Genomic DNA, 18,496 nt, shown 5'->3' with positions numbered 1-18,496 from the left:
ATGTTGGGGTATAACATTGTTATCATCATGATATATTTATGCAAATGTTGAGTATACACACAAACAGTCATCCTATCAAATGATAACAAGTTCTTTAAACATCCTTTAATGCCACTCTGAACAGTGTTTCAGTTACCATGGTAACCTGTCAGCTTCTGTTGCAGGAAAGCCAAAAGTAGATCGTAGACATTTACTTTGGTCATGCCCATCTTTTTACCATAGTGCTGACAAACCAAAGCTCATAATCAGATTGAGTCCAAGACTGGATCCTGCTATCCGCAAATTTTTGGCAACTCGACCTGTGAAGATCCGGGTCTTCAGCAACCCATTCTTGCCATAAATAGCGACTATGCTTGTCGTAAGAGGCAACTAATGAGATCAGGTGGTCAGGCTCGCTGAGTTGGTTGATTCATGTCATCGTATTTCAATTGCGTAGATCGATGTTCATGATGTCAATCATTGGATTGTCTGGTCCAGACTCGATTATTTACAGACAGCCGTCATATAGCTGGAAGATTGCTGGTGACGTTAAACAACAAACAAACAAGATGCAACTCTGTCCTGTGAACCATGGTGCCACAGACCACTGGGCATGCCTCCTTCAAGGCAAGATAACACCCCATTGTTTGATGAATGGTTCGGTGATGTATACATCTTCACTAACAACAATTTTCATATAAAAAATATGAAACTTTAAAGAATTCAACATGTCTTTCAATTTGAAATATACAACAAATGGCCACAAGTGATCTTTGAAACACTGGTGGAGAAGAACAGCCATATTGTTTTAGCGAGAAATTGTTTAAAACCTGGGGTCAATTTTCATCTTGATAAAAATGCTGTCATGTTAATTGGCTTCCTATCATATTTAACTCTTTGGAGCCTAAGAGTTTTAATTGTTATTTCAGATCCTAGTCTGTGCATGTAATCCAGTGTCAACATGATGTTTACAAAACACATTTTAATCCTAAGATAAACCCTTCCTTCATGCCAGCTTCAAACATGTAGATGTGCAAAAGTCAAATTATTACAGCACTGTTTCCTGCTTCTGCACGACCTGACAGCGTTCCTCTACTTCCTGCTCTCACAATAAGCTGTACAGATCCCACGAGGTCATACTGATACTGGTCAAAGGTCAAAGTTCATGGTCATCTGGATGATAAAGTTCGCTTAATAATCTGTAGACATAAGATGGTGCATTTCCTCCTCTGAAAAAAAGATAATAAAAGTAAACATAGGACTGGATTACCTGTTGACGTCACTACATGTGATAATATCTCAGAAAGCTGAACAGGAACTTAATATTTATTTTATCGTTATAACTAACTTATAACAAGTCACATAAAGAAGAGAATCACTGCCAATGGACTACTTGCATTACTACTACAGGCTACAGACTACATGTATTTATAGCAATAAATAAAACCTGTTTCTTAAAGGTGCTTGATTAGATGTCATTTCTATTTATGTTTTCATTTCAGTTTGATTTGATTTGTTTTTGTTTGTTGTTAACACCACACTCAGCAATATTACAGCTATATGACGGCAATTCGTAACTAATTGAATATGGACCAGACAATCCAGTGATTGACATCATAAGCATCGATCTACATGCGACGATATGCATCAACCGAGTCAGCATGCCTGACCGTCAAGCCCCATTAGTTCCCCTTTTACAACAAGCATGGGTTCCTGAAAACCAATTCTAACCCGGAATCTTCACGGGACCAGTTTTGTTTGATACGGAAAACATCCCTTAGTCAGTTTTCCCTATCCCGTGAAAAGCAAATAGCAATCCCAAACTGGATATCACAGTCCACGAAAATGACTGGAGCAGAAGTTGGCGTTATCAACTGACATTAGACTGAAGAGAATTACAAAACCAGGGGTATCTACTTACATATTTGAGATAAACAGAGTGACAAGTTCTGGTGGGACGTAGTCGAACACTGGGTTCTGTACATGGACTTTTGCAAGGATCTCTCCCTCTGAGAACTTCATAACACTGTGAGGACTCACAAACTTGTTGAAGGCATCCTACATTGAAAGAAAACATACAAATGTTTACTTTGCCATTTTTTAAAGTTTTAACATGATTACAAATATACAACAGTTAAATTTAGTCACTATTACTCCCTGATCACCAACGTTTCACAATCTAGAAAAAACAAGGAACACACAATGCCATTGAGAAAGTGGTCAAATGTCCAACAACTGGTAGTCTAGAGCACATCCTTTGTGTACCCCTCTGACAAGTGTAACTGAGGAAGTGTTATCCCAAATATAATATTGTTACAATTGACCACTTTCTAAATGGAATTGTGTGTACATAGCTTTCAGCCATGTGAGCTGTGCCATCTTAAACTTGTCAGAGGGTTACACAAAGTATGTGATCTAGACTACTTTCATTTTTGTGGAAGCCTCAGTGGCTGAGTGGGTTAGATCACTGACTTGTGTGCTGGCGATTAGGTGCCTCACTCTGGCAGTGTGGGTTCGAATCCTGGATGGGACTTAACCCCAAAAAGTACTAAAATCTGTACTTTACTAAGCAAGTGTTATCCCAAATATAACGTGTTAGACAAAAAACATCTTTAGAAGAAAGGGAGACAACTCTACACACCTGGTCATATGAGCAGAGATACTGCGGAGAGAGTTTGAACATGGCTGCACACACAATCAGCTGGGGACAAAAACACCAACATTTATCACAATAATTGCATGGAAGAGTTAAATATACAAGAACAACACAAAAACAGATCACTTTACCTTTTAATTAATTAAGACATTCGTCTTCAACAAATCAAAACTGAACTACACCGGTAAAATAAGATTTCATCAATATGACAGGTGAAAGAAGTCGTTATCTGACATGTTAACACATAGATGTGCAGGGTTTTATGCAACGCACATATGTATACGTCCAGTACACACAAATGTAGAGAATGGACGCAGATAAAATAGATGCTGTGTCCCGAGGGAGGCACAATGATATTCATTATCTGCATCAATAGCAGTAATGGGTGTCTTATTTCATCCATCCATCGTGACCACTGTCTCTTGATCATTGATTCATTCCAGGCTCTAAAGTAATTATCTAAACGTAAGGTACACTACACCATTTCATTACTTTACAGGACCCTCATATTGCCTGCAAGGACCCTTAAAAGTAGTTATTGGATGTCCCCTGGGCCCCTGGGCCCCCACTTTCTTAGTCCAGGTAAAGCCATGGATGTGTGACATCTGTCTAAACCCCACCAGCAGATACTTACAGGAACAGAGTAATGCTTGGCAGCTAGGGCAATTGCATGACTCCCATTAATGGCTTTTAACCTGAAACAAAATAACTGCTTTGACTGGCATTTAGATGTTGGTGAGAAGGACAAAATAGAATTGGTCTACAGTATTTATCTCAATGGAATGGACAATTAATATGTTGGGTACCTGAGGTGTGAGAAACCAGTGACTGACATCACACTCTCTGTGTTCCATGACACCCCAGCAGCCAGGCGACACTGACATTTCATCACATCAACAATCATAACACTGTTTCAAAACGAGACGCAAGCTACATTCAGAAGTATGATGAGTTGTGTTTATTACCCAAGATACATTTTGTAAAAACTACACCACTGCGCATTGGTGGCGGGACCGATGCATCGGTGGATCATGATTGTTTTACTTCTCGATACAAGTATCGATCACAGTCGCACACTAAGTAAAAAATATCGATTCAGACCTTACATGTTTGCTTTAATAACTGTTCCACTAAACACTAATCAGTAGTGCAAGTTAATAGTGAAAACATAAATATTCTCCAGTAATCAATGGTAAGAGTCAAGTTGGAACCATTTCAACAATGTTTGATAATTCCTGCCTTGTGACATAATTATTAGAACGATGTAGTGAACTCACCCTCCATTGGCCATGACAGTGTGGGTGCCGATGATGACCTTGTTGACCCTCGACATGATGGCAAACACTGCGGAGTCTGTGATGACCGTCGTCTCGATACCCGACTTAGCTAGTGTTACAGCAAGCTGTTGGCCCTGAACAGGAATATAATACACTCAATGTCTTGATAGCCACTGGCTAGAGTTACAGCAAGCTGTTGGCCCTGAACAGGAATATAATACACTCAATGTCTTGATAGCCACTGGCTAGAGTTACAGCAAGATGTGGGCCCAGAATTATTGTGCAGCAAAGTGTTCTACTTGGACTGTTTAAACTTGCATTGTAGATGTTTTAAATATTTTGATAGACAGGACAAAGTCAATTCTCAGTTGTTTAATGGTAGAGTCTCAAACCAGGATAGGGTGCTTGTCCTTGATATAGAAAGACTGACAAATATATCTTCTCTTCTCTGGGGGGGGGGGGGGGGGGGGTGGAGGTATCAAATTAATCCTGGTTTCCAACGATATTATTGACAAAGAAAATGAGAAAGCACTTACATGGTAGAAAGGTGCACACTCAACGACAATCACCTGGAACTTCCTCTTCCGTGCTGCATCCTGGGAAACAAACCAATACCGATACTCGTATGATCACAACGTAAACCCCTGTCCCAGTCTATTGCATATATTTACTAAATGATGTGTTTTAGTTGCTGAATCAAGGCTTTTGGAAACAATATTTGTATAGTAGTGCGAGGTCATCCATGGTATGGTATGAAAGTGAAGATGCGGAATGGGATGACAAAGGTCATTGCCTTGGAACCCTGTTATTATGTGTCCAATATTGAGCATCATGACCTTTCTATCAAACGGTGAGGTGGAATGTCACGTTCAAAATTGTTGCACATAGCAACGTGCATGTGTGTGTGTGTGTTTTGTGTGTGTGGCTGCTTGTACTAGTCCGGACTAATGCCGATTTTATAGTGCTAGCCCCCTGAGTGAGTGAGTGAGTGAGTACGGTTTTACGCCGCTTTTAGCAATATTCCAGCAATATCACGGCGGGGGACACCAGAAATGGGCTTCACACATTGTAATCATGTCAGGAATCGAACCGGGTCTTTGGCGTGACGAGCGAACGCTTTAACCGCTAGGCTACCCGACTGCCCCTCTAGCCCCCTGAGATACCATGCCATAGTTTTAACATGAATACCCCACTGAGACACAGTATATTGAGTCCGAGCCGATCAGTCCTTCTTTATCCCCCTTGATGCCAAGCACCAGACAGGGTAACAACAAGTACCATCTTTTTAACGTCTTTTGATATGACGTGGCTGGGGATCGAACCCTGGACCTTCCGCTCTCAAGGCAGACGCTCTACCTCTAGACCACAGAGGCTGTACTCTTCCATCAAGAAACACTTCATATCATAACAATGTGTATCATACAGTCCTATACAAATCTGAAGAAAGACTGCTACCTTTAAGAAAGCTTCGACAGTTTTTGACTTTCCAGCTGTCATAATAACCTCATTAGAGTGAATGTGTTCAAGAGCTTGTGTGGCGATGTTGTCAGCACTGAAAGACAGAATCAGATAAATATTTTTGAGTACATGGGTCTTACTATATGTATCAATACAGATCACAAACCTTAATTGTGATACTTAATTTGCATCACTTTTGTGTGACATTCTCAGTGTTCCTTGTGGCCAGGGTAATAAGAGGTTGCCATCCGCCAGTTAGTTGATAATATTTTGTTTCAGAGTATTTATCACACCAGGTTATTATGTCGGTTAGTTGGTTTGTTGTTTAACCCCACACTCAGCAATATTCCAGCTATATGATGGCGGTCTGTAAATAATCGAGTCTGGACCAGACAATCCAGTGATTGACATCATGAGCATCAATCCACATAATTGGGATATGATGACATGCATCAACCAAGTCAGTGAGCCTGACCACCCGATCCCAATAGTCGCCTCTTACGACAAACATGGGTTGCTGAAGACCTATTCTACTCCAGATCTTCACGGGCTCTAAATGTTGTGAATATTACTTTGACATATTAATACAGAATTAGATTATGAAACGATACAATTGTAGGTTATGTATAGTATGGCCAGGTTAAATTTGTGATGAATCGTGACAACCCACATATCATACCTTGAGACATTTTATCGTGTGTATTGATCACACAAACCTTAACTCAAAGTATCGATAAGAAAAAGTTTTATACACATTCATTTCAATCTGTAATGATTATATTTAATTGAAACATATCCTGACACTCGGTTGAAGGAGAGGTATCCATTCGTTAGGGCTGGGACGAGTCCAAATTTTTCTACCCGGGTACCCACCCCCCTATTACCCGACCCTACCCAGGTACCCACTGTTGGTCTCAGGAGATGTCTCAAAATGTCCGATTGGGAACATTTTTAGCATAGCCCTAGCAAAACGTATTTACCCCCGGTAGATACATGTATTGAACAATCTGGACATTTATACACTGAAGTTGAATTAAGTTATATCTTTATTCAACCATATGAAAAATCAGAAGGAATGGGTGCATAGTCAGAAAGAAATGCGAACAATAGCGGCTTGTAGTGTAACCATAGAGTTCAAGATAATTTTTGACATTAAACAATATATCACGTGACTAACCACGAGTACCTGAGTTACCTGTCTCAGCCCTACCATTCGTACAGTCTAAACATAAGTTGCAATATACACCACCCGTATACACCACCCGCATACACCGCCCGCATACACCGCCCGCATACACCGCCCGCATACACCGCCCGTATACACCGCCCGCATACACCACTCGTATACACCGCACGTATACACCGCCCGTATACACCGCCCGTATACACCGCCCATATACACCACCCGTATACACCACCCACCAGCCGTATACACCGCCCGTATACACCGCCCGTATACACCACCCATATACACCACCCGCATACACCAAACATATACACCACCCACCAGCCGTATACACCGCCCGTATACACCACCCGCATACACCACCCATATACACCACCCACCAGCTGTATACACCACCCATATACACCACCCGTATACACCACCCACCAGCCGTATACACCGCACGTATACACCGCACGTATACACCACCCGCATACACCACCCATATACACCACCCGTATACACCACCCGCATACACCACCCGCATACACCACCCGCATACACCACCCATATACACCGCACGTATACACCACCCGCATACACCACCCGTATACACCACCCATATACACCACCCGTATACACCAGCCGTATACACCACCCACCAGCCGTATACACCGCACGTATACAACACCCGCATACACCACCCGTATACACCACCTACCTTGTTTCCAGTTCTGATCGGAGTTCTCCAATAGCTTCAATAATCGAGGCCTACAAGAACAGAACAACAATTATTTTTGAAGATGTACTCCAGTTATTCCATATCTGATATAGGCAGATTGACACTGATAGGTTCACTGTTCAGGAAAAGAAATCAGTTATGGCATTGTAGGCCTTGGCAGCGTGCAAAGTGTTAACAGTATCTTATAAAATGACAAGTAGGAACAGAATGTCATGGGATGTAATGGAATAAGAAGGCAAGTAGAATATCAGCTTCAGGGTTAACCTTACTTCTCTGATATAATCATGAAGAAGACATTCCGATAATATAACATTAAATTGATTCTATGATTAAAAGGCATCCTCTTACTTTTAATGTTGGAATATATACACTGTAGTCATCAATTTGTCCCTCAGCTAACAGCAGTTTCTGTAAATCAATAGAACGTACAAATAATATAAAAAATATTACACTTACAATCAAGTTGCTCCTGTTAACGCTACAAGGTTTAAAAACAATTACCATTAAAAATATATGCTCAATTTTCAGATCCAGCTGTATCAATAGGATGCCTACCTAAAAACTAAGTCTCTTAAAATAGAGAGTTAAAATACTGTTTTTACTATCTTTGTGTTTGTATTTTATGTTTTTCACTTTTATTTCAAGAGCTGATGATTGGGAAATAAACCTTAGATCTATCCAAAAACATTTCTGTTTGTCACCCGGACTTTGCGATGTTAACCAAACAATCTTTGTAACAAGAAACCAATTGGATTAGCCTATCAGATCACGATATAAAACAGCGCTCACATGAAGGGATTCCTGTGGGTCCCCTTCTTCTGACCGACCTTGGGCTGTCCTGAACACAAAATAACCACATTTCATAAAAAACAAACTGATTATCACCATCTACTGTAGCGAAGCAAAGCAAAGAAGGCTGTCATATTTCAAACACTTTACAAGAAAATCATTCATTTACCTTTGAATTTTAGTATAATCCAAAACTAACGATATTCAACAAAACACTCTCACTTTCAGGCATTTGATATCAACATGATCAAGTGATATTTCAGCAACAAACAAGAAAGTCAAAAATGGGTTTCACACACACTACCCATGTGGGTAATCAAACCAAGATCTTTGGTGTGACAAGCTATCACTTTAACCACTAGACTACAACACTGAGTGAATATTCTTTCAGATTGCATAAGCTTGACTAGGCCAAGATATGGTCCATAACGACACAAGTAACCATGGTAACCCCTTCACTGTGATAACACATACCTTGCATACTCCTCGCGAATAATTTTGAGTATTCTTCGCACCATGTTACCAATAACTGTTTCTGTCGCCTCTGCTGACATCAAACGCTTTCCTTCTCCTCGGATTACCTCCATTAATTCTCTGTTGAAAATGGAAACACAGTGAATATTTGTTATGCAGAAGTTCGGGATATTTATGAACATCAAAAGGACATCTATTACAGATCTGGTAAACAATATTTTGTCATCAAGGACATGATAACAATGGACTTTTGTCACTTAAATAGAAAGTTTTACTGAACTTGTATAGTTTTACTGTTAATATCAGTATATTTGAGAATATATTATTATTGTTTTAAAGAAAATGGACTTCAGTTTCTACAATATTGAGGCGCATCGGTACATCAGCAGGAATAGATACACCCACGAGTTGGGCATGAGTAGTGTGTACCCCTGATAAGTGAATGTTTTCAGCTTTTACATGTCCTAAGTTCTACTTACTTTGCATTGGACCATTTTGTCAATGAGATGATCCGCATAAGCAAATTGACGGTTTTACATGCAACATCATAGGAACCTTGTGTCATCCTGCAAAAGTAAGAATTTGTTTTTCTGTCATTGTCAACCACTAGACTACTAAAAATCGACTTAGGGGCCGGTCATTTATTACGGGGAGGGGGAGTGGTTAAACGAATCACTGCATAAACACAAAATATACATGTACATGATACAGTCAGGGGCCTACAGTCATACTGATGATTTTGTTTGCCAAAAGAAGTATCTATATACGTTTGGTTTGCTCAATTTACATTTTTTAATCAAGCTGTAAAATTCCCCATATGTCTGAATTTGTGAGGAACACCATAGATCGAGATATCAACAGATTGATGTTAGGTAAAGTACGTGTGTTAATTCCTCTGTTTTTGACATTACCCTTGTTTCGTCTCATTAATGAACGTTTCTATGCGTTCGTTTAGATCTTCTTTTTTCTCCATTTCTCCACTTGGCATGACGAAATTATGGTTTCTGAATTTTCTTTTCACCGGATATGATTGCGGTTATTCCCCTTGATATGAAGATAACCAATAGGAATTGATATTCACTGCGACCCTGCAATATGTCAGCCCCCATGATACATGCGCGACATGATAAAGAGTGTAGTCAACAAATGGAAACAATACAAGTATCGTTTTGTCCCATGGATAGCTTTGAATCTGAACGACAGGTTGTTACTTACCACAAATGATTCATGTGTTGTCATCCCCCAAAAGAACCACTTAATGTAGAATGTGGTAGTAGAAATGTCTTTGTAATCAAGATCGACCAATCAAGTTTGCAGTACACATTTTGTAATTTGTTTACACCATCTGTAGTAAAGAACTTGTTGAAAAAAAGAGAGGGAAATGAATTGGTAACAATACGCATAAGCATCTAAATCCCCTGATTAATTGATTTACACCAACCAATATTGTAATTTATCCTCTATAACCAGCTGCTTAATTATGGTGGGGTTGATCAAACTGTATGGCTAGATGCAGATACCCGCTCCTCCATCATTCTTTAATATCAGTGACATATAAAAACTGGTATGCAAGTATGAACAGATGAGTAGATACAGTTACCACAGCTTTCAGTACAGGTCAATTACATTCAATCAATAAAATTGAGTGAGTATGGTTTTAAGCTGCTTTTCGCAATATTCCACCAATATTATGAGGAGGGACACCAGAAATGAGCTTCACACATTGTACCAATGTCGGGAATCAAACCAGAGCCTTCAACGTGATGAGCAAATGCTTTAACCACTAGGCTACCCCAGCGCCCTGACTTGATCAATTTATGCAGTGGTGCAGTAGCCAATCTCAACATCGACAAACTCTACTGATCAGTTGAGAGCTGGTATGCTAGTAGCAATCGGCGACAAGAGCCTTGTGACCGTCTAATCTTAAGATTACATAACATGCATGCTGAAATATAAAGATGACAGAATTCATGGAGAAAGAGACAGATGACATCCAGTGTTGAATGTTATTGTAATAACCAGTGACAACTCCTCAAATATATTGAGTTTGTGTGGTCTGCATGTGAAGTCAAATAGTGAAGTTGTGCCGTAATGATATTTTTGTTGTTACCTTAGATCTGTGAGAGCAGTACCAAAAGGAACAGACGATGCCATTATTTCCAACAAGGCTGTCAACAACTTTCTGCAAGCTTTCTTCATGAACCTTCATGATAAAGAAAAATCACATGTCAAGGATGAACACACAGTATTCAAGGACAGACACACAGTATTCAAGGAAAACCTTGACATCATGAGGAAAGAACTTGGTTTTGTGACTGAGAGACGGTGTAGTCTGTTGGAGGGTGGGGGGCAAGGGGTGTTTGTGACGCGGGGGACAGTCCCAGCTGGGACCATCGTGTCTATGTACCCCGGTGAGGGCAGTTTCTATTGGTATACATCTGTGCTAAATACACTGCATTTTCTTATCCAATTTTGCATCATGCTTGAAATTCTCCATTACATTTCTTCATTATTAGTAAATATACATTTTCAGGATATTATTATTGCAAGACAATTGAATGTAGTCATGTTAATGTAAATTGTGCATTATGTTCGCTATGCTGTTGCCAACCAAAATGTTTTTGTTTTACGAAGCCTTTTTTTTTTCAGGGGCAGTTTATGAGCAATATGAACCAATTTTTTTCCAAAGTCTGGGAAATCCATTCATATTTCGATGTATAGATGGAGTCCTTATCGATGGAAATGACAAGAACTTGTCGAAATTCATTTACAAGTGAGGTAGTTTCATCCCTTTTCATATTCTGTACAGTAATGTGACCAGATTAAACATGTCACAATTATCACAAAGCAAACATACATCAAAGTGCTAACACTGAGCTGACTAAATACTTTAGTGCAATGATCTTATTGTTACTGAGTACACTTTCTATAATATGCTTTGGACAATGCAGACTACCAATTCCTGATTGTTCATTCTGCAGGTCATGTCATGGGCGAGATCGAATGGGCCCCATTTTGTCATGTGACTCCACGTGGTTGACAGAGTCCCCTTACAATCCCCTGGCTGTCGGCCAGTACGTCAACAACCAGTCTACAAGTAGGTTCAAGGACATGTTCATTTCGTTGACATTTTACAATGATGATCAATTTCATTAAAATCAGATCTTAGTTTTCGCTACCGCTAAACAAAGATCTGAGGACATCCCATTAGGGGTCACGTCAGAACGACCTTTCGCGATTTTTGACCGACCAATGAAATGACTGACAAGAAATCGACAGTAGCCAATCAGAAGGCAGCTTTCTCAAGCTTTACGACACGAGTTTCAAACTGGCGGCTAAGCTTCGAAAGATATTTTGACATATTCTCGATTAAAAAAATTAAAACTGATAAGAAGAATATTCTGGAATGACTTATAGATGGCCTAGATTGTATGGATATAATTATAAAACCCATAACTGTCGTTCGGAATACCCCGTGTTAAATATTTCGTGGTTGCATGATTAGAAACACATTCCGACTGTCACTTTCATGATCTGGTAAGCTACGCTCTGATTTGCTGGATGAAAGGTCGTTGTGACGTGACCCTTAATGGGATGTCCTCAGATCTTTGTTTAGCATAGCGAGAACTAAGATCTGATTTAAATGAGATTGTAATGATGATCATTGTACTTGCCATAAAATGGTCTGTTTTGAGAACATGCTGATTGAAAAGGATACATAAATAGGTCTTTGAAAGGCATTTAGAAGTGATACACATAAGGAAGAGAATTTATGGATGTCAACTTCTTTAGCATGTACTCCAAAATGTTGTGTTCCTCATAATAATAAAGGTGACATCCATAAATTCTCCTCCTTATGATACATAAATACTTGTAAATATCAGTATTCATGTCTACCCGTGAAGATCCGGATTAGAATAGGTCTTCAGCAACCCATGATTGCCATAAAAGGAGACTGCTTGTCGTAAGCTTGTCATTATAGAGAGCATGACCACCATAATTATTTGTAATTTTTTACAACAAGCATTAGGTAATGGGGATCTGTTCTGAAATCCCCAAATGGGAGAAAGGTAGTGTGCTGTGAGTAGAGTAGAAACAACTGTCACACAACCATTCCTGTTGTTACAGAGTTCCCAGCCAATGTTGCCTACCAGGAGTTTGACATCCCCAGTGACTTCCCCTTTCGCCTTCGGAAGTACATCCCTAATGTGCACTACAGTGCTAGTATTGACAGCACCACACTCAACAGGTGAGATATTGACAGCACCACTCTCAACAGGTGAGATATTGACAGCTCCATACTCAACAGGTGAGATATTGGCAGAACCACACTCAACAGGTGAGATATTGACAGCATCACACTCAACAGGTGAGATATTGGCTTTGATTGGTCGGATGAAAGGTTGTTCTGACATGACCCGTAATGAGCTGTCTTCAGATCTTTGTTTAACGGCAGCGAGACCTAGATCTGTTTTTAATGAGATTGCACAGGCACAAGTGGTCAAGCTATCTTAGGTGCTGTGCAGAGTTGCCTCCCCTAGCTGGTTGGGGGTTTACCAAGTCGTGGTACCTGCATCACTGGGCGCTCTTCCTCCACATTGATCTGACATTCTGTGATGTAACGGGAACACCCAACTCCCTCACTCAGTGTATTTAGATATCCAATCATTATTTTTAGATATGAAATGACAGATGGTAAATAAATGTATTTTTGTTTCAGGCTCATGAGAGTTGTGGTGCTGGTGTCAACCCGGGACATTCAGTGTGGGGAGGAGCTGTTCTCTACTTACTTCACTGTAGTCCAGTAACCATGGTAACAGGTCATACAGCGACATTCAGTGTGGGGAGGAGCTGTTCTCTACCTACTGCACTGTAGTCCAGTAACCATGGTAACAGGTCATACAGCGACATTCAGTGTGGGGAGGAGCTGTTCTCTACTTCACTGTTGGCCAGTAACCATGGTAACATCTCAATCAGCAACACACAGTGTGAGGATGAGATGTTCTTTCCCTACATCACTATAGCCAAGTAACCATGGTAACATCTAAATCAGCAACACACAGTGTGGGGAGGAGCTGTCCTCTCCCTACTTCACTATAGCCCAGTAACCATGGTAACATATCAATCAGCAACACACAGTATGGGGAGGAGCTGTTCTCTCCCTACGTCACTCTAGTCAAGTAACCATGGTGCATACTGTAATATTTCTGACATTGTACTGTCAGAGATCAAATCTGTAACAGGTCTGATGTACCAGCAGAGATCAAATCTGTAACAAGTCTAATATTGAGTCATTGCATTGAGAGATAGTTTGCCATAGATACCAGTAGTCCCTGACAGCTTGAAAACACAAGTATGTGTGGGATGTATCTGCCTGAAACAGATAGATTGTGGCTTGTATTGCAAATTCCACATTGTTGATTATATTTTGTGTGATTGAAAGTTTGGATCTCATTACAATAAAGGTTCCGTGTGTTTCCCTATATGTTTGTCGGTGAATGATTAGGGTGAACTAGGACTGACCTGGGTAGACAGGCCCCTTCCACAAAGTGATCTTAGCGCTCAGACGGTCGTAACTCCCATACTTGAACGTACACTTACAACAGTCGTAGCGCTAGGATCGCTTTGTGGAAGGGCCCCCTGACCTATCTTTTTTGTCATCTCATGCATAATATACACATACATTATTTTCTACACAGCAGTATTTCTTCAAATACAATTCTTAAACACAAATACTCAGGATTTTCTCTCGACCCGTGAAGATCCAGGGTAGAATAGGTCTTCAGCAACCCATGCTTGCCGTTAAAGGGGACTATGTTTGTCGTAAGAGGCGACTGATGGGATCGGGTGGTCAGGCTTGCTGACTTGGTTGATGCATGTCATCGTATCCCAATGGATCGATGCTCATGATGTCAATCACTGGATTGTCTGGTCAAGACTCGATTATTTACAGACCACTGTCATATAGCTGGACAGACAAACAGGATCTTCTCATTTGTACCATGTAGCAATGTATTTAAGGTAAGATAATGTTTAGAGTAAAGTTTTGTAAAACATACGGCAATAGAAGATGGTGATAAGAAAGGGAGCAACATTACTTGAAAATATATGTTACTTTCGTGTACGGGGTACAATTACAATACAAACGAAAATGGAATCTCCGGTCTTGTTTGGATTCTGAGTCAGAATAGAGTCTATTAATGTGTGGCATACTGCATGGGGTTTTCCTGCTCCGACTCCAACATATACAGGCCTCCATGATACTATTGCAATATTGTCTTGACATCCAATCCTCAAATATTGTCGGCCATCACAAGAATGGGATATTGGGGACCAATTCTTTCCTGGAATTGCTGGTAAGAATATGGGTCCCCAGCAAACCCATGCTTGTCATAAGAGGTGACTAACGGGATCTGGGCTGTCAGGATGGTGACTTGGTTGATGTATGTGATCGCATCCCAATTGCGTAGATCGATGCTCATAGTATCAATCACTGTATTTTCTGGTCCAGCGATTGACTGCTGTTAAATAGCTGGAATATTGCGTGAGTGGGATGTTAAACAACAAACGAACCAGCTTCCCTGGGATTATAGGAGTATAGGCAGTAGCTGATTATTGCCTTGCAGACATATAGGAATATAATCCGTGATTTTCTGAAGGAAACCAGAATGGTGCTAGAGGTGTTGTTCATTGTATTACGCCTGTAACTGTTATGAAAGTGTTACGTGGTGTCTGTCACCTTATGATATTACGAGTCATCCATGCATTGGCCATGAATAATATCAATGTATCCATAAGTCTATCAGTTGTTACAACCAAGGCGATCCTGGTGACAATAGGTCTTCAGCAACCCATGCTGGTCGTAAGAGGTGACTAACGGGATCGGGTGGTCAGGCTCGCTGACTTGGTAGATGCATGTCATCGTATCCCAATTGCGTGGATCGATGCTCATAATATCAATCACTGGATTGTCTGGTCCTGATTCGATTATTAACAGACCACCGTCATATAGCTGGACTATTGCTGAGTGCGGCGGTAAATAACAAACAAGGAAAACCTACGAAACGTGTTTTATATCTGTACACAAACGTTACTCAATCTCATTAAAATCAGATCTTAGTTCTCGCTACCGCTAAACATATAACGCCTTTTTACTGAGGATTAATCACGTCAGACAGTCTCATTAACATCAGATCTTTGTTCTCGCTACTGCTTTGTTTAGCGGTAGCGAGAGCTAAGATCTGATTTTAATCAGATTGAAACGTTAATGTACGTCAACACTTACGTACAGCCTTACCAAACGCAACCAGCAGTGAGCTACCAAACTGTGGAATACGTATACACTTTAAATAGAAATAGCCACACAAATTACAAAGAAAGACCTAATCCCTATAAAGTTTGCATCGCAATAATAAGAACCGGGCACATCTTTTGAAACCAAACTATAAATCTCGCAGATGTTACCATTTGTTGCAGTGGGCGTGATTTACTGTTTTAAAGTGTGTACATATTACATAGTGTGGTAGCTCTTAAGACACGATGGTGTGCATGTATACATACAACATTGCGTGTAAGAATGTATCACTTTGATGCCATGTATATTTTAAGTATTGCTGTGGTGACCTGCCAACTAAAATAGCCGTTTGAGATACCCATGTTTTGAAATATTAACCCGTAATCTTGGCACACATGCATTCATTAACCGTGTCTCCTTGTGAGACCACTGTGATATGGCGGGTGTATCGAGGGGCATCTGTAACCCACACCGACGTGGGGTCTGGTCGTTATAGCAAATATCCCACCCTTTCAGCGCCATCTACATACTTGAACATTTAGTGTAACCCTACGCCCAGCTTGGGTATCAACCTATTTTCGTTCGCTTCATTGACTATTGGTATGGGTCTCACCTCAAGGTCGTGTTATATGTTATTGTTTGACGCCTGGCGTGTTACTATGTACCTATTTGTAGCTCTTTTGTTACAGTTTTTGTGATATAACCGGATTGAATTTGCTTAAATCAGGCAGTTAATTGTATCCAGACGAATCAAGTGATCTTACATTAAGCTGGCACTTAGATTAGAACGCCAGTTTAACTCCGTAACGCCAATCTGAACATGTAATAACGAGTTACATCGCCTTATAACGGGTTACATAGCCCGAGCTGTTGACAATGTAGTGTTTGTTAAACAACTTAAAAACATTTCAAAATGTAACTGGTACAAAATGATGCCAAATTGACAACAGGGGAACAGTTATTAATAACAATGTTTCAATGAAAGAAGACTGAAGCCTATGTTTGGAAACCACCGACAATCATGAAAATATGTTTTTTGCTTTATGAAGAAATGTTGGTATAAACGAGTACCCGGATATTTGAGTCGGACTCATCCTCTGTTACCCAATGTATTATATCCCCATATCTCCACTTTATTATTACCACTAGGGGCTTTTTTTCCACGCTAAGGGACAAGCCGTGATATACGCGATGTATTCGTAACTGGAATACTGTTAAAAGCGGCGCTAAACCCAACTCATTCCCAGTACTATACATATAGAAAACAACACCAAGGTGACAGAACACCCAGAATATCTCTCAGGAGCTTTGTTATACGATCAATCAATTTCTTCAGACAAAAATACCCGCTTGTGAGTGAAGAGTTGTCTAAAGTAATTGTACTCGGACGGTCATAGAAATATGTATCAATTAGATTAGATGGACATGGAGAATCGGCTATATAGGCAAGGCGACAGTCGTCTGACGTGAACCTCAGTTCTCGCTACCACTAAACAAAGCTGTAGCAGTTTAACAGTTTATTTCTCCAAACCACCGGCGGTGATACAAAAGAGTGCCAAAGAACAAGCATGTAAACAAAGTATTAATATGTGACAAGATGACAGTATGTCATGCATGGATATGTTATATCTTTTCTGTTTTGTGTTTTCTTACTGCTTTAAATATTTCATCAATAAATCTCGATAGGTTCTTAAGATCTCTAGTGTTTTGACTGGACATAACCTCTTGAATTTATATAAATTAGACCAATTATTTTGGTAAGCAGTTGGTAAGTATACAACTCTATGTTTTGACAGAGCCTGGCATCTAAACAGATAATGGAATTCGTCTGCAACTGAAGGAGAGCTGCACAGTTCACATACACGATCCTCTTTCTTTACATTATTCCAACGTAGCGAGAACAAAAATCTGATGTTAATGAGATTGTCTGACGTGATTAATCCTCATTAAAAAGGCGTTATCGTTATTTAACTTTCGGCTTTGAATTTGAACACACACATCGTAGTTCCGTTGTCATGTAAAAGAGACTCGGGCTGCACCAATAGGAGACCAGTCTCTCGCTATTGTAGACCTCCGTCACAATATGCCATATATCTAAGGTCGTCTCAAGATGGCAATTAATTATAAAATGCAGTATTGCGCTATTAGATGGAGCCCGATGGAGTTAGCTCGAAGGTACTTTGAATCAGCGGGGTACAATGTGTGATCTGCCTGATTGATTATCGCTCCTGGTGGGTATCGTTTGAGAAAATATTTTCAATTTGTATCAGACAATAGGCAGAGGTACCCCCCTTTAACTCTTTAACAACTTCCCAAATCAATCTGCTGAAGTTCGGGGACGTTAGGCTTGGTCGAATCATACATAAAAATCAACATTGTAGAAGGTACTTGTCAAACCATCGCAATTCTATTGCAAAAGTTGTATATTATGCTGCAGAAACATGGCAGTTGATTTTTTGGACCCGTAAAGATCCGGCGTAGAAAAGGTCTTCAGCAACCCATGCTTGTAACGTTGTCTATAAAGGCGACTGTGCTTGTCTTAAGAGGCGACTAACGGGATCGGGTGGTCAGACTTGGCCGATGCATGTCATGGTATCCCAATGGCGTGGATCGATGCTGATGATTTCAATCACTGGATTGTCTTGTCCAGACTCGATTGTTT

The 18,496-nt window shown here is 40.2% G+C and overlaps 2 protein-coding genes across 3 annotated transcripts; one reads left to right on the top strand and one right to left on the bottom strand.

Annotated features, from left to right (window-relative positions):
• Nucleotides 1-946: 946 nt before the first annotated feature.
• LOC124115586 (translation initiation factor eIF-2B subunit beta-like) lies at nucleotides 947-9,604 on the bottom strand. Its single transcript, XM_048399472.1, has 13 exons — nucleotides 9,452-9,604; nucleotides 9,020-9,106; nucleotides 8,541-8,660; nucleotides 8,067-8,115; nucleotides 7,626-7,685; nucleotides 7,257-7,306; nucleotides 5,368-5,464; nucleotides 4,449-4,508; nucleotides 3,913-4,046; nucleotides 3,270-3,330; nucleotides 2,621-2,680; nucleotides 1,901-2,037; nucleotides 947-1,208 (listed from the first exon to the last, which is right to left on the bottom strand). Exons 1-13 carry the CDS (start codon nucleotides 9,526-9,528, stop codon nucleotides 1,136-1,138), a joined length of 1,065 nt encoding a protein of 354 aa, XP_048255429.1. The 5' UTR covers nucleotides 9,529-9,604; the 3' UTR covers nucleotides 947-1,135.
• Nucleotides 9,605-9,627: 23 nt separating this feature from the next.
• On the top strand, nucleotides 9,628-17,774 carry LOC124115587 (SET domain-containing protein 9-like). Of its 2 annotated transcripts, none has more exons than XM_046476634.2 (6): nucleotides 9,628-9,743; nucleotides 10,656-10,951; nucleotides 11,190-11,313; nucleotides 11,522-11,637; nucleotides 12,669-12,789; nucleotides 13,261-17,774. In XM_046476634.2, exons 1-6 carry the CDS (start codon nucleotides 9,655-9,657, stop codon nucleotides 13,346-13,348), a joined length of 834 nt encoding a protein of 277 aa, XP_046332590.1. In that variant the 5' UTR covers nucleotides 9,628-9,654; the 3' UTR covers nucleotides 13,349-17,774. The 2 variants fall into 2 exon arrangements, with proteins under 2 accessions (XP_046332590.1, XP_046332591.1); XM_046476635.2 differs by lacking the exon at nucleotides 9,628-9,743 and adding an exon at nucleotides 9,768-10,185.
• The last annotated feature ends 722 nt before the right edge of the window (nucleotides 17,775-18,496 follow it).

This window comes from Haliotis rufescens, unplaced genomic scaffold (assembly GCF_023055435.1).
Source record: "Haliotis rufescens isolate VD_foot unplaced genomic scaffold, xgHalRufe1.0.p SCAF_2, whole genome shotgun sequence".
NCBI lineage: Eukaryota > Metazoa > Mollusca > Gastropoda > Lepetellida > Haliotidae > Haliotis > Haliotis rufescens.
This window is presented reverse-complemented; position numbering and strand designations above follow the sequence as displayed.

Bases quoted from the DNA above. Each gene is read 5' to 3' on its own strand.
- LOC124115586 (XM_048399472.1), bottom strand. From the start codon at position 9,528: ATGCCAAGTGGAGAAATGGAGAAAAAAGAAGATCTAAACGAACGCATA. The intron at 2,038-2,620 runs GTGTGTAGAGTT...CTTTCAATGTAG, and splicing joins ATCTCTGCTCATATGACCAG to GATGCCTTCAACAAGTTTGT. The intron at 1,209-1,900 runs GTAAGTAGATAC...TCTTTTTTTCAG, and splicing joins ACTCTGTTTATCTCAAATAT to AGGAGGAAATGCACCATCTT.
- LOC124115587 (XM_046476634.2), top strand. From the start codon at position 9,655: ATGCGCGACATGATAAAGAGTGTAGTCAACAAATGGAAACAATACAAG. The intron at 9,744-10,655 runs GTTGTTACTTAC...TTGTTACCTTAG, and splicing joins GCTTTGAATCTGAACGACAG to ATCTGTGAGAGCAGTACCAA. The intron at 10,952-11,189 runs GTGAGGGCAGTT...TTTTTTTTTCAG, and splicing joins CATCGTGTCTATGTACCCCG to GGGCAGTTTATGAGCAATAT.